At 40.8% G+C, this 12,636-nt stretch overlaps 2 protein-coding genes across 8 annotated transcripts in view; one reads left to right on the top strand and one right to left on the bottom strand.

The window, feature by feature from the left end:
- Nucleotides 1-5,399, top strand: part of Cpap (centrosome assembly and centriole elongation protein) — an 81,060-nt gene extending 75,661 nt beyond the window's left edge. For all 5 annotated transcript variants that reach the window (XM_021236391.2, XM_021236390.2, XM_021236389.2 and 2 more), the window contains 4 exons: nucleotides 1,904-2,044; nucleotides 2,119-2,203; nucleotides 2,293-2,413; nucleotides 4,949-5,399. In XM_021236391.2, the coding sequence (XP_021092050.2) occupies nucleotides 1,904-2,044; nucleotides 2,119-2,203; nucleotides 2,293-2,413; nucleotides 4,949-5,141 (540 nt within the window). In that variant the 3' untranslated portion in view covers nucleotides 5,142-5,399. The remainder of the gene's footprint in view (nucleotides 1-1,903; nucleotides 2,045-2,118; nucleotides 2,204-2,292; nucleotides 2,414-4,948) is intronic.
- Nucleotides 5,400-7,724: 2,325 nt separating this feature from the next.
- Rnf17 (ring finger protein 17) overlaps nucleotides 7,725-12,636 on the bottom strand; it is a 160,038-nt gene continuing 155,126 nt past the window's right edge. Inside the window, exons 34-37 of one of the 3 annotated variants that reach the window (XM_021236394.2) lie at nucleotides 11,314-11,449; nucleotides 9,472-9,661; nucleotides 8,359-8,458; nucleotides 7,725-7,906 (exon numbers count right to left, since the gene is read on the bottom strand). In XM_021236394.2, the coding sequence (XP_021092053.2) occupies nucleotides 8,360-8,458; nucleotides 9,472-9,661; nucleotides 11,314-11,449 (425 nt within the window). In that variant the 3' untranslated portion in view covers nucleotides 7,725-7,906; nucleotide 8,359. Of the gene's footprint in view, nucleotides 7,907-8,358; nucleotides 8,459-9,471; nucleotides 9,662-11,313; nucleotides 11,450-11,554; nucleotides 11,706-12,636 lie in introns of those variants that run through there. The other 2 variants (XM_021236396.2, XM_087199443.1) reach the window with 2 other exon arrangements.

Genomic DNA, 12,636 nt, shown 5'->3' with positions numbered 1-12,636 from the left:
AGGAAAATGGCCTAGCTGGGTGTCTCAGCTAAAAGGGAGAGTGAAAAGGGAAGAACATAAGTAGGGTTTGTTAGGGGGAGGTGATGAGAGCTTTTTTCCTTAGATTTGTGTAGAGTCTGCTCTTTAGATACCTTGATCTGGCTCACTGGGTGAAAGGAAACTCGGCAGTAGCCAGTGGCAGCATCTGAGGAGGTGGGGGTGTTAATTCACTGTCCCCTTTGGGAGGGGCTGAAGCAGCTGGAGCAGAAGAGAAAGAGTCACTGAAAGAGCAGGTCGGGGAGAGACTCCTGTCAGAAGGGGTTAAGGCTGAAAAGAAATGCTCCTCATGAGCAACAGTCGAGTGAAAGTTGGAAATACCAGTTGTGATTACACCTGCCAGTGTGGTTGCTGTAGCTGCTGCTTCAGCCACCATAGCTATGGGTGGGACTGTCATGGGGATGACCAAAGCCACCACAGGGGCCACCTTCACTGAGGGCACAGCCATGTGGAGGGTGACAGAGTTCCACCTAGGTGTGAGCGGAGCCATGGGCGTGGCTGCCTATGAAGTGATTGCAGTCGTAATTGCAGGCATGGCTCCCTCTGAAGTGGCACCATTTTAGCTAAGGGTGTGGCTGCCTCTGAAGTCAGCACAGCTATGGGCATAGTGGCTTTAGTTAGGGTTAATTGGAAGGGAGGTAGCACTGTGTGCACTAAACTCCAAGAAAGTGAAGTTTGAGGGGAAAGAGGATCACCCCTTTGCTGGATGTCAAGGAGAAGTGTCACACCTTCCCATATTTCCAAGTCCAGTATTCTTGCTTTGGGAAACCAAGGGATGTATTTACATATGTCCATTAGCATATCAACAGCAGCACTTGCAAGTATCCTGTACATAGAGCCTGCTTTAACAGCATCTGCAGCAATCTGACTCATGTTGTAATTCCAGTGGTATTTAGAAAAGGTGTTCATTAGGAGGATTGCTCATGGCTGGGCGCACCTGGTACCCTGTGGTCCATGTCTGGAGTTGTAAAGTGAGAGCTGAAAGTTGTCATGAGTTCCACCCCTTTGCACATCCACGCTGGGGGCCAATTATAGTGAATATTACCGAGAACCCCAGCTGTGGGTCTTAGTATCTGTGAGATAGGAAAGAGAACAAAAGACATAGACACAGAGTTGAGAGCAGAGGCTGGGTCTTGGGCTGATTCAAGCTGCTCTGGGCAGCAAAGACAAAAAGCACCAAGGACATCCAGTGTTTATTCATTACAAGCATGGGAAAGAGGAGAGAGCAGGGTAGAGCTTGGACACCTGCTGATAACTAATATTACAGGCAGGACTGTAAAAGGGAGGCACTTGCTGAGGAGAACAAACAGGTCATTCAGAAGGGAAAGAATTTAGTTGGAGTCAAATGGACCTTGGCTGGAAGTTAACTCAGCAGAGCCCTTCTACTTCACGGACTAGGACTTGAGTCTTAGTAGCAGCCATTAGCAAAGGAGAAATACTAACCCAGCTTTGCTATCTGACATGCCCATTTGAGTCACATAGAGCTGCTAAGATAATACAGCCGAATTGTGGGAGGACAAGAAGCTTGTGGCACTTAGAGCCTCGTACTGTTACACTTGCGGAATGAGAGGCTGGAGAACAGCGGTTAGAAGGAAGCGGTTAGGCAGGCTTTCCCCAAGTGTCCTGTGTGGTACCAGTCACTGATGAGGAAAGGGTTTCCGTTTCAGATGAATTCCAGCCAATAAAGGGAAAGTGAATAAGCAGAGTTTTAAAAATCACCAGTTTGTAACCCTTAATGAGATAAAGGATCTTCTCTACTTTTGAGAGAATATTTTCAAAGGAAGCAGTGAGGAGGATTTGGCCTAACTTGGTTATACGGTTTCAGGAAGAACCCTTACCCACGGATAGTCTTGTGTGTCTCTGTTAGGTGGAAAAGGTTTATAAGAATGGGTACCAGGTTACACTGTTTCCCAATGGGACTCGGAAAGAAGTGAGTGCTGATGGGAAGACTGTCACTGTCACTTTCTTCAATGGCGACTTGAAGCAGGTCACACCAGACGGCAGAGTGGTATGTTCCTTGGCGCATTTTCTTCTCAGTTGCCCGTCTGGGAGAGTAGGTGTCCTGACCTCATGTCTTTACAGATCTATTACTACGCTGCTGCCCAGACCACTCATACCACATACCCTGAAGGACTTGAAGTTCTACACTTCTCAAGTGGACAGATAGGTACAAACTTCCCTGTTTGCTATTCTTCCCTTGTTAAATTCTTCCCTTCCTTTAAAAAATAAATATTTACAGAAACCCTTTTAAAACAGAAAAACATTTCCCAGACGGAAGGAAAGAAATCACATTTCCTGACCAGATCATTAAAAATTTATTTGCTGACGGCCAAGAAGAAAGCATCTTCCCAGACGGCACAGTTGTCAGAGTGCAACGGTATGACACTTGCTAAATCTGCTTCTAGATTTTCCAGGTTCAGCTTTTATACCATTTGAATTGTGAAAATTTAAAACACTTGTATACAAGTCACTCAAAATTACAGTGAGTTCAGAAGTTACCCAAGACCCTCAAATCAGGTGAGACACGTTCTTAGCGCAGTGTGAAGTTAGAACTTGAGATAACTCAGTCAGTATTTAGACAGCGTCCACACAGCATTCCAGGAAAGGGGAATGGGAATGACAAGTATTTGTTCAGAGGTAAACTTGAGTAAATTTTTAAACAGTGAATAAGACAGAAACAAGGCAGGCAGCCTGTTACTTGTTTTGATTAATTGATTGGCACTGGGGTTTGCACCCAGGGTCTTTGCACTGAGTTACATGCCCAGCCCTTGTTCTGTTTTTTGAGACAGGGTCTCACTAAGTCACTGAGTTTCCCAGGCTGGGCTCAAATTGGCAATTCTTTTGCCCTAACTTTCCAGCTGGAAAGGTGTGGGCCACTACACCTGGCTTACATTTGTTAAGTTTTGGATGGGCCTGGCTGCACAATCCATGCTAATAATAAAGAGCTTCTCATCCCCACCATTTTAATTAAGCTTTGCCAAATCTAGTGGCGTGTTTTCAGTTTCCCTGCTCCTTTCCTGGAGTGTGACAGTTAAATACCATTAATCTGAATACAGCTAACACAGCATAGATAACTGAACAAAATTCCATGATATGAACTTGGCAAGAAAACTTTCTTATAGTCACTCTAGTATTTTTCCCTTAACATGGCCTGAAATTTTTTACCTAGTGCTTAAGAAATAGCAGTTTGACTGGTGTGTGGAGATACACGCCTGTAATCCCAGCACTCTGGAAGCTGAAGCAGGAGGATTACTGTTAGTTTAAGCCAGTCTGATCTACTTAGTGAGACCTTGTCTCAAAAAACAGAACAACAACAAAAAATAGCAGTTTGATCTAAAATTGGGGGAATTTATGTATACATTATACTTGGAGTGATATCAGAAAAATTTTAAGAGTCTTTACTTTTACATTTAAAATTTTGTATAATTAGAAAGTAGAGAAAATAATATGAATAACTGCATGTACCCATCCACCAATCTTTTTTTCAGGCAAATCTCAGGGTGGGAGTGTGGCTCAGGGGCACTGCACCTGCCTGGCAAGTGCAAGGTCCTGAGTTCAATCCCTGGTACTGGGAAAAAAAAAAAACAAACTGTTTTACTCAGGCTCATTTTGGCATGGTTCTCACATACTTCAGTGTGTGTTAAAAGTCACCTGGATTGTTGAGATGCAGCCCTAGTGATACGCATTTCCAACACGTCCCCAGGTGATGCTGAACCAGCCCTGTTTCTCATTAGACTTGCATCTGGGAATGCAATTTGAATATCCCACAGGCATATTGAGCAATCAATGTGTTATTAACCTTTTAATAGTCTGCCTTTTTGTTTCATTCTTTTAAAACAAACCCTGAGTCTGGTCATGTCCTTCTTAGGGTACAGCTCTCTTCCACACCTGATACTGAGCAAACGTTCAGATGGTTTTTAACAGAGTGAAAAGGGCACGCACGCACACACACACACACAAACCCGGAAGTAGATTTTAACACAGTGTCCTACTTCCTTAGACACGGGATTGAACCCAGGGCCTTGACAGTGAGCGACATCCCCAATCCCCCTTTAAAAAATGTTTTGATGGGACCATAATAGTAAGTGAAATAAATCAGATAAATATAAGAGCAAAATAAGAGATAATAGGAAATAGGGAGATTTTTGCAAAATGGAAGGGGACCAAGAGATGGATAGGGAGAGGGGATGAAACAAAGAATGAAGATGTGTCCCGTACACGCACCAACTCCCCACAAGGAATGTAATCATTAGGTACTGCAAACATGTACTAATTAAAAAATTGGAAAAAAGTTTTTTTTGTTTGCGGTACCGGGGATCAAACTTAGGACAGGCATGGTGCCACTAACCCCGACCCAAAAAGAAATATTTTGTGTCAGGGTGTCACTGAGTTGCCAAGCCTGGGCTTTAGACTTGTGATCCTTCTGACTTTAGCCTCCCACGGTACCAGGATTATAGGCGTGTGCTACCATGATTACATTTGTTTTCTCATCCCCACCTTTATTTAAATTGAACTCAGAGCCTTGTGCTTGCCAGCAGGCAGGTGCTGCGCCACTGAGCTATACCCCCACCCCCATTTTAATTAAACTTAAAAGTAAATTTATGTAAAAAAGCTTTTCATGGGTACATGTAGATGTTAATCTGATAACTGGGTTATTGGGCTAAAGCACAAACACTGTACAAAGAATTTGCAGTTGTAGAGGGAAAAGGACCAAGAGATGTCTCTAGGAGAATAACACAGCCAGAATCAAAAGGTTACTTTCAAATAATTTTCCTGTTTTATATTTTTCTTCCCTGTGCTGGGGATTGAACCTAGGGTCTAACATATGCTAGGCAAGTGCTGTACCACTCAGCTATGCCCCCAGCCCTACTTCATATTTTTAAGAATTTAAATTCTATTTTAAATTTTACAGTGATGGCAACAAAATTATAGAGTTTAATAATGGCCAAAGAGAACTTCATACTGCACAGTTCAAGAGACGGGAATATCCAGATGGCACTGTTAAAACTGTGTACACAAATGGTCATCAAGAAACAAAGTATGCGTCTGGCCGAGTGAGAGTTAAGGACAAAGATGGTAATGTTCTCATGGACTCAGAATTGTAATGCTCCAGTGTGATTGATCATGAAGTGACACTACCTGATCTTCCTGTTTTTTTTTTTTTTTTTTTGGTACCGGGGATATCAAACTCGGGTCCTTGTGCTTGCGCAGCAGGCGGTGAAACCACTGAGCTAAATCCCCGGCCCCTGATTTTCCTGTTTTAAAAAAGGTACAATTCTTGTGGATTCTGTTTAATTTATATAGCCTCTGTGTGTCTAAATGGCAGAGATGGATTCTAAAATAAAAGTTGACTAGAAAAGCTTCATTATTGTATTCTTTGAAATACACAAGGATGACATGCATTTATAATTCACCTCTCCTGTTTTTCTACAGCTAGATTAAAGAAAGTATTATTTTGTCATAAACTGTGTGTAGGATTTTTTTGTTTGTTTTGTTTTTTTGGTACTGGGGATCGAACTCTGGTCCTTGCGCTTGCGCAGCAGTGAATGTGTGTAGGGTTTTTAAACGATGTGTCTTTGGTTGGCTATGGTTATGAAAACCAAGGAATACATCACAGACATCCCACAGGCCCAGTAGTCAGAGAATATGCACTTCCACAGAAAGGGTACTCAAGGGATCAGTGACTGTCACTCTACCCAAAGTAGTATTGTGTTTAGTTGGTACCAAAATGAAAACATTGATCTGTTATAGGGGTGATTAATTGTAATAGAATGGGAAGTTACAAAAATGAATGAATACAAACAGGTCAAACAGTGCTACAGGTAGTAGTGGTAATAATCCTACTACTTCTAGGACAGGAGAAAAGTTGTAACAAGGCTGATTGTATATAACTTGTACAGTAAGAGTGGGCATGAGTAGTAACTATCTAGTGTTAACCCATGGCCCCAGCTACTTTGATGTTATTACCAATAGGGCTCTTGGCTGACAGAAGTTGAGGCATCCTAGAAGGAAGGGCAAGTCACCTACTGTAAATTAAGGCAATAAGTATTGATAAGGACTCAGTTAAAAAGTTATCAATTTTGGGCTGGGGATGTAGCTCAGTGGCACAGCACCTGCGTAGCAAGCGTGAGGTCCTGAGTTCGATCCCTGCTACCAAAAGAAATAAAAAGTTAATCATTTCATGTGCTTAAAAAATGAATATGAAAAAACTTTAATACTTTTCAAAGAAAAGAGGATATGTATTACACTTTAGGATAGGGAAAGATTTTTAAATAAGATATAAAACAAGCCTTAAAAAATGAGTGATAAATAACTGCAAGATGGCAAAGGTTTACTATCCAGAATATATACAGAAGTACTACAAGTAAAATTGCAAACAATTTAATAGAGAAAGGATATGAACAAGCAGTAAAGTGACAGAACATTCACTAGCATTAATAAGTCAGTGTTTGCTTATTAAAACAATGAGATATCCTGGTGTCAGACTGGCACTAGTCTGACACTGGTCTGGTTGTATCACATGCTGGTAAGCAACTCAGACAACTGGTGGTAAACTGCTTACTACTTTGTAGAAAGTATTTACTCCATGAACCATCAGATTCCACTAATACAGGTACACATGCACATATACATGCATACATACATATTTATGTGTACACAGGAGAGTCACACATCTATAAGGGCCCTGTAGAATATTTGTAATTGAGAAAAAAGCTGGTAACCACCTAAATTACAAAAGATACAGCAGTCAAAGTAAAAGAGCTATACACATGAACACAGATAAACAGTACAAATAAAATAAGAAACATACCTCACACAGGTAAAGATGCACACAGCAACACTATGTATCGTGGACACATTCATATGTAGTGAAACTGTACAGACTGCTCACCTCTCTCAGGCAGGGAGCAGAATGTGATGGGGTGCAGCACCGCAGGGCCTTTGTGGCTGCCATCTGGTGAGAACTGTCCTCCAAACCCTGCCAGAGCAACTCCCATTCTGCAACAGCCCCGCCAGGTGTGGAGGCTGTGCACCAAGTGCAGTGCAAGGCCATCCACCATGGTGGCTAGACAGTGCTTCCTGAGGCCGGGATGGGAGTGCAGCACCCACAGCTTTTCCTCAGGACCCTTACTGCTTTCGACCCTAGTTTTACCATCTTAATAGCGTTCTATAATAGCAGTGATTTAGCACAAGGAGATCAGCAACTTTGGTAGTGCTGCAGCCTGCAAGTGGTCCCTGTAGGTGACCCCTACTGAACTCGTTCACTCACCGAGCTGGACTCCTCCGAGTCATTTGTGGGGCTGTCAGCCCCCCCCCCCAGTTGGGAGGCAGACGCGTCTTCCACATCTCTCTGGGAAGTTCACCCAACATCATTTCTTAAGCCAAATCATTAGTTATGAGTTAAGCTGGGCCTGGTGACACAAATCTGGGATCCCAGCACTTTGGGAGCCTGAGGCAGGATTGCAAATTTGAGCCTAACTCAAAAAATAAAAAAGGGCTGGGGAGGGGCCGGGGATTTAGCTCAGTGGTTCTGCCTGCCTTGGAAGTGCAAGGTCCCCAGTACCAAAACGGGGGGGGGGGGCGCTGGGGATGTAGCTCAGTGTGAAGGCCCTGGTTCAACCCTCACTACTGCCAAAATAAAAAAGTGCCTGACCTATTTTATTTTGAAAATACCGCAAAATAAAAAATGTTTGAAAGCAAATATTTATTAACTTGTGATTTTTCTCACAACATTCTGAACAGTTCAACATGTAAGAATTAGGGTGGAAAAGAACAGCACCATTGTAGAATAAGTCAAGAAAACAGCCTGAAAAGGTCTAAATACAGCATTCTTTCTTCTGGGTTGCTATAGATGCTCTGCTCTGTATACCTGAAAAAAAGAAGTTACTTATAAAGCGCTACTGTGCTTAATGTTCCTTAGTTGCTGAGTCAATGGTTAGAATTACATGAAGGAATTGTATTTGTCACCCCAGTGCTTTGATAACTTTATCAGACTGCTGACTATTGAGTAGCTCTATTGTATACCACATATTCATGTGCCTTAATTACTCGTGATACCCACTGTCCTGCTCCCCCATTCGGTACCAAGACAGTCACAAAACCCATTTCCAGCATTCTTACAGATAGGAGGCCTCTTTGATACTGGTTACTCAGCAGTGAGAAGGACCTAAGAAGAAATCTGGAAGATTCTTGCAGAGCTTTGTCATCATTCCTTTGAGAAGTCAAGGAAAACGCACAGGTGCTTTTATTTAGGGTTGACCTTTTCTGTAACACTCCCATGCCTTGTGCTGACCAAAAAAGTGGACAAGAATGTATACTTACATCATTCATCTTGGTCTGCAAGTCCCATTTCTACTAATGGCATATGAACTGGGTACTGTTCATCTTCATATAAGGTTACTGTTTGTTCTGGTGCCTGAGCCTAGAATTGAAAGATACAGTTTGTCAAGAAAACACAATTATGTCTTTGCTTCCCTTTCCTTCTGAAATCTGGCCATTCACACAAAAGGGAAAAGGCATTCTCCAGGTTTAGTTCCCTAATTTATACTCTTATTTCCAAAGGACACCTATGATAGCTTCCTGCTAAATCTCATTTCTTTCACTCTAAACTATAATTAAACATCAAAGTTCTCCTGGGTATAGCCAGTGGGCTTTAATATCATCCTCCTTGTTAAAGTCTTCACATTCCACACATGCTAAGATTTGGAAGAAGAAAGGTTTAAACCATCTGGGTCTGGGGTTTTGATACAAGTTCTAACATTACAATTCAAGCTTTCCTATGATCATAACTCCTGTTCTGGTGTTTCCTACTCATCTTTCAGGATGCAGCTCAGACGGCATTTCCTACTTAGTCATTTCAGTGCCTACTAAGAAACTGCTCAAATACCATTTCCAGCTCCCTCTAGATGGAAATACTCATTCCTTCTTTCACTCCTCCCACCTCACAAAGTTACCTATACCTCTATCGTAATACTTCATTCTACCTTGTGTTAGTGGTTGGTATGCCTGTTTCCCTCCATTGACTTACAAATTCTTAGATTATACAGTGCTTTTTTTTTTTTTTTTTTGAGATAGGGTCTCACTATGTAATTCAGGCTGGGCTTGAACTCACTATGTAGCCCAGACTAGCCTCAAACTTAATGGTGATCCTCCTGCCTCAGCCTCCCAAGTGCTGCGTTTACAGGTGTATGATACCATGCCTGGTGCTGTGTATATCTTGATCATTTAATCTTATCATCACCCTTGGATTAATATAGTTTGTTAAAAATAAATGAAAACACTTTAAAAAGCTTTCAAATTTATTCCTATAGTAAAAATAGCTTTGTGTTGTTTTTTTTTTCCCATGTAGAGTTGCACAGTTACATACCACTTTAAAAGTTAATAGGTACTGTGAAAATATCTGTAAAAGGATTTTGGCTAATTAACACTATTTACCATGGAGGAAGCATAAAGCTGTTTTCCTTGAAGACAGTCTATCATAGTCCAGAGCGCCTCCATGCTCCACTTGGGACAGTATGGTATTCTTGTCTTTCCTGTGTCCCTTAAGGGAGGTTTAAACCCTGCCAAGAAAACCTTTATGGCTCGGGCGGGATACTGCATAAGATAAAGAGGAATCTGACGCAGTCTGTTACAAAAAAAAAAAAAAATTCTTAAAATGTTCAGAATGTCAATTCAAATTTTCTCCTAACTAAAACCCCTAGAAGAAAATATAAGGGAAAGGCTTCATGATGGATTTTGTAATGATTTTCTTTGGTTATGATATCAAAAGCACAGCGAACAAAAGAGAAATCAAATGAAATGGATTTCAAAATTAAAAACTTCTGTGTACTAAAAGACAACAGAGTGAAAAGGCAGACTGCAGATGAGAGAAAATACATTAAAAATGAACATTTCTCTAAAGATGATATATAAGGGGTTAAAAAAAAAGTGCCACAAGGCTCAACACCATCGATCTGTTAGGGAATGTAAATCAAATTCATAGTGAAATACCATTCATTAGGATGGTAACTATCAAGACACTCCCCCACACCCTGGGAAAAATAATTGGTGAGAATATGGAAAAACGAATCCTCAAGTGCTGTCGGTGGGAGTGTGAAGTAGTGCAGCTACTATAGAAAACATTTCTTAAAAACTAAAAGTGGAATATACAATCAGCATTTCCATTTCTGGTGATATGCCCAGAATAACAAAGTAGGGTCTCAAATAGAACTTTATACACACATGTTCCTAGGAACATTGTTCACGATCGGCAAAAGGCTGAAGCATTGCTGATGGCTGAATGGATAAATAAAATGTCTACACATAAGACAGGGAGGGAAAGGGAATGGGGAAAAATCATGTAAAGGTACAAATTCCATATGAATGTGATCATTACGTATATCTAAGTTGTACAAATAAACTTAGTGAAAAATTTAAAAAATTTCCACATATATTTGTTAATTAAGAGCTGCAAACTTTTGCAAAAGTGAAGGGGACCAAGAGAAAAAGGAAGGGTGGGAGAGGGAAGGGGAAGAGGATAAAAAGGAATTTGTGCTGTGCACATGTACCAATGCCCCATGATGAATGTAATCATTATGTACTGCAGGCATGTACTAGTAAAAAAGGGGGGGCGCTGGGGATGGAGCTCAGTGGCACCGCGCGTGCCTGGCAAGCTCAAGGTCCTGAGTTCCATCCCCAGTACCAAACCAAACAAACAAAAAAACCGTGTCATTCTGCCTTAGGAAGGAAATTCTGGCACATTGCATGATACAGATGAAGCTTGGAAACACTGAGTGAAATGAGCCAGTCACAAAAGGGTGAATACTGCATGATGTTATTTAAATATGAGGTACCCAGAATAAACAAATTCCTAGAGACAGAAAATAGATGACAGGGCTAAGAGGATGGAATGAAATACCACCCTTTAATGGTTACTGGGTTTCTATCTGGATGAACACATTCCTGCCAGCTTGAAGCACCAGGGGTACATGCGTGACTGTCCCATCGGGCAGCAAGACACACAGATTACAGCCCTGTCAGAACGTGTCAACGAGAAAGTTCTGGAAATGGAAAGTGGTGACAGTTGTGCAACACTGGAACTTAAAATCAACTCTGTACCTTATCTAAAATGGTAAATTTTATGTTTCCGCACAAAAAGTGTAGATTTAAAAATTCCTAATACAGAAACAGCTTTAACATAGCCTTTTTCTTTTAAAAGGTAAAAATCTTCCCAATAAAGGACAAAAAAATATGCTAAAACAGAACTAAGAATCCTTATTCAGGTGACCTTTTCTTTACCTGTTTAGTGTCAACTTTTCAGTTGATCCATAATCAACAAATTGTACCAGGAGAGATAAAGGATTAAATTCTTTAATGCAAACAATTTTTGCTCTATACCATAAGCCATCAGCATATTCTGCAAGGCAAGGCATTTCTAAAGAGGCAAAAAGGGGGAAAAGAATAAAATTATCCTTTTTTAAAGAGTCTTACAGAATAATACAAAGAAGTCAATGTAACAATCATATATTCAACCACCTAAAATTAATACTGAACAGTTCTTTACTCATCCTAAGCATTAAGCTCTGAAGGCACCTTCTCATCCATGGAGTTCCTAGTTTTACTTCCATGGCTCTGGGCATCATGCCACCAGTTCCCCTTCTCAAACTCTCAACCCCTCCTCAGGTTATCACCTGCAAAGGATAATAAGTACAGTTTGCAGTCCCTGCCTTCCATTCTGTCTTCTTTCAGTCCACTCTCTGTAAAACCACCAGTATTAAATTTTAAAAATCCAGATACATTGCTCTTAATTATTCAATGGCATCCTAACTGCCTGCCGTACCAACTCCCCAGCACTACAGTTTACAGGCTTCAGTCTTCCCAAACACGGCATCATCTTCATGAATTACCTCAACACAATTATTTTAACTGTGTGTCCTTTTATCGGTACATTTTAGGTATACAATATAATGACATTCATCACTGGAAATTTGCACCTTTACATAGTCTCTCTTGGTTCTTATTTTTTCCCCATTCCCCTGCCCTCCCTTCAACCCCTCCATCCCTCCCTATTTACAAAGACCTTGTTTCCTTGTTTTTCATTTTCTCATATTAATTCCATTCCCTTCTTTCCTTTCCCCTAGCCCTCCCACTTCCTTCCCCTTTGCCCCTTTTCTTCCTATTTCACATTACCTATTATACCTTTAGTCCTTATTTACACTTTCAGTTTCTCACACCAGAGTAACTATTTGGTATTTACACATGTCAACGCAATTATTTAAAATCATAATGCCAAATAAGGAAAATGGGATTTACACACAATGGAGTAATGTGCTGCCATAAACTTCATGCATCCATAGGTAAATGGGTGCAATTTAAGAACATAATGTTATGTGAAATAAGTCAAACACAAACTCAAATATGACACCATTTCTCTTAGATGAGAAACTATATCTATCTATGGAGAGAGAGGGAGTGAGGTGTAAGAGAGATAAATAGGAAGCAGGGAGGAGTTCAAATACTTGCCCAAATTACATATTTTACTGTTTTAAAAATATTTCAATATATGCTTTCATTCATACAAATAGTTTCTCTTAATTCACTAAAAGTTTATTATTTTTTTGG

Source organism: Heterocephalus glaber, unplaced genomic scaffold (genome assembly GCF_053883595.1).
Source record: "Heterocephalus glaber isolate CG9 unplaced genomic scaffold, H.glaber_assembly_v1.0 deba00001719, whole genome shotgun sequence".
Classification (NCBI taxonomy): Eukaryota; Metazoa; Chordata; class Mammalia; order Rodentia; family Bathyergidae; genus Heterocephalus; species Heterocephalus glaber.
This window is presented reverse-complemented; position numbering and strand designations above follow the sequence as displayed.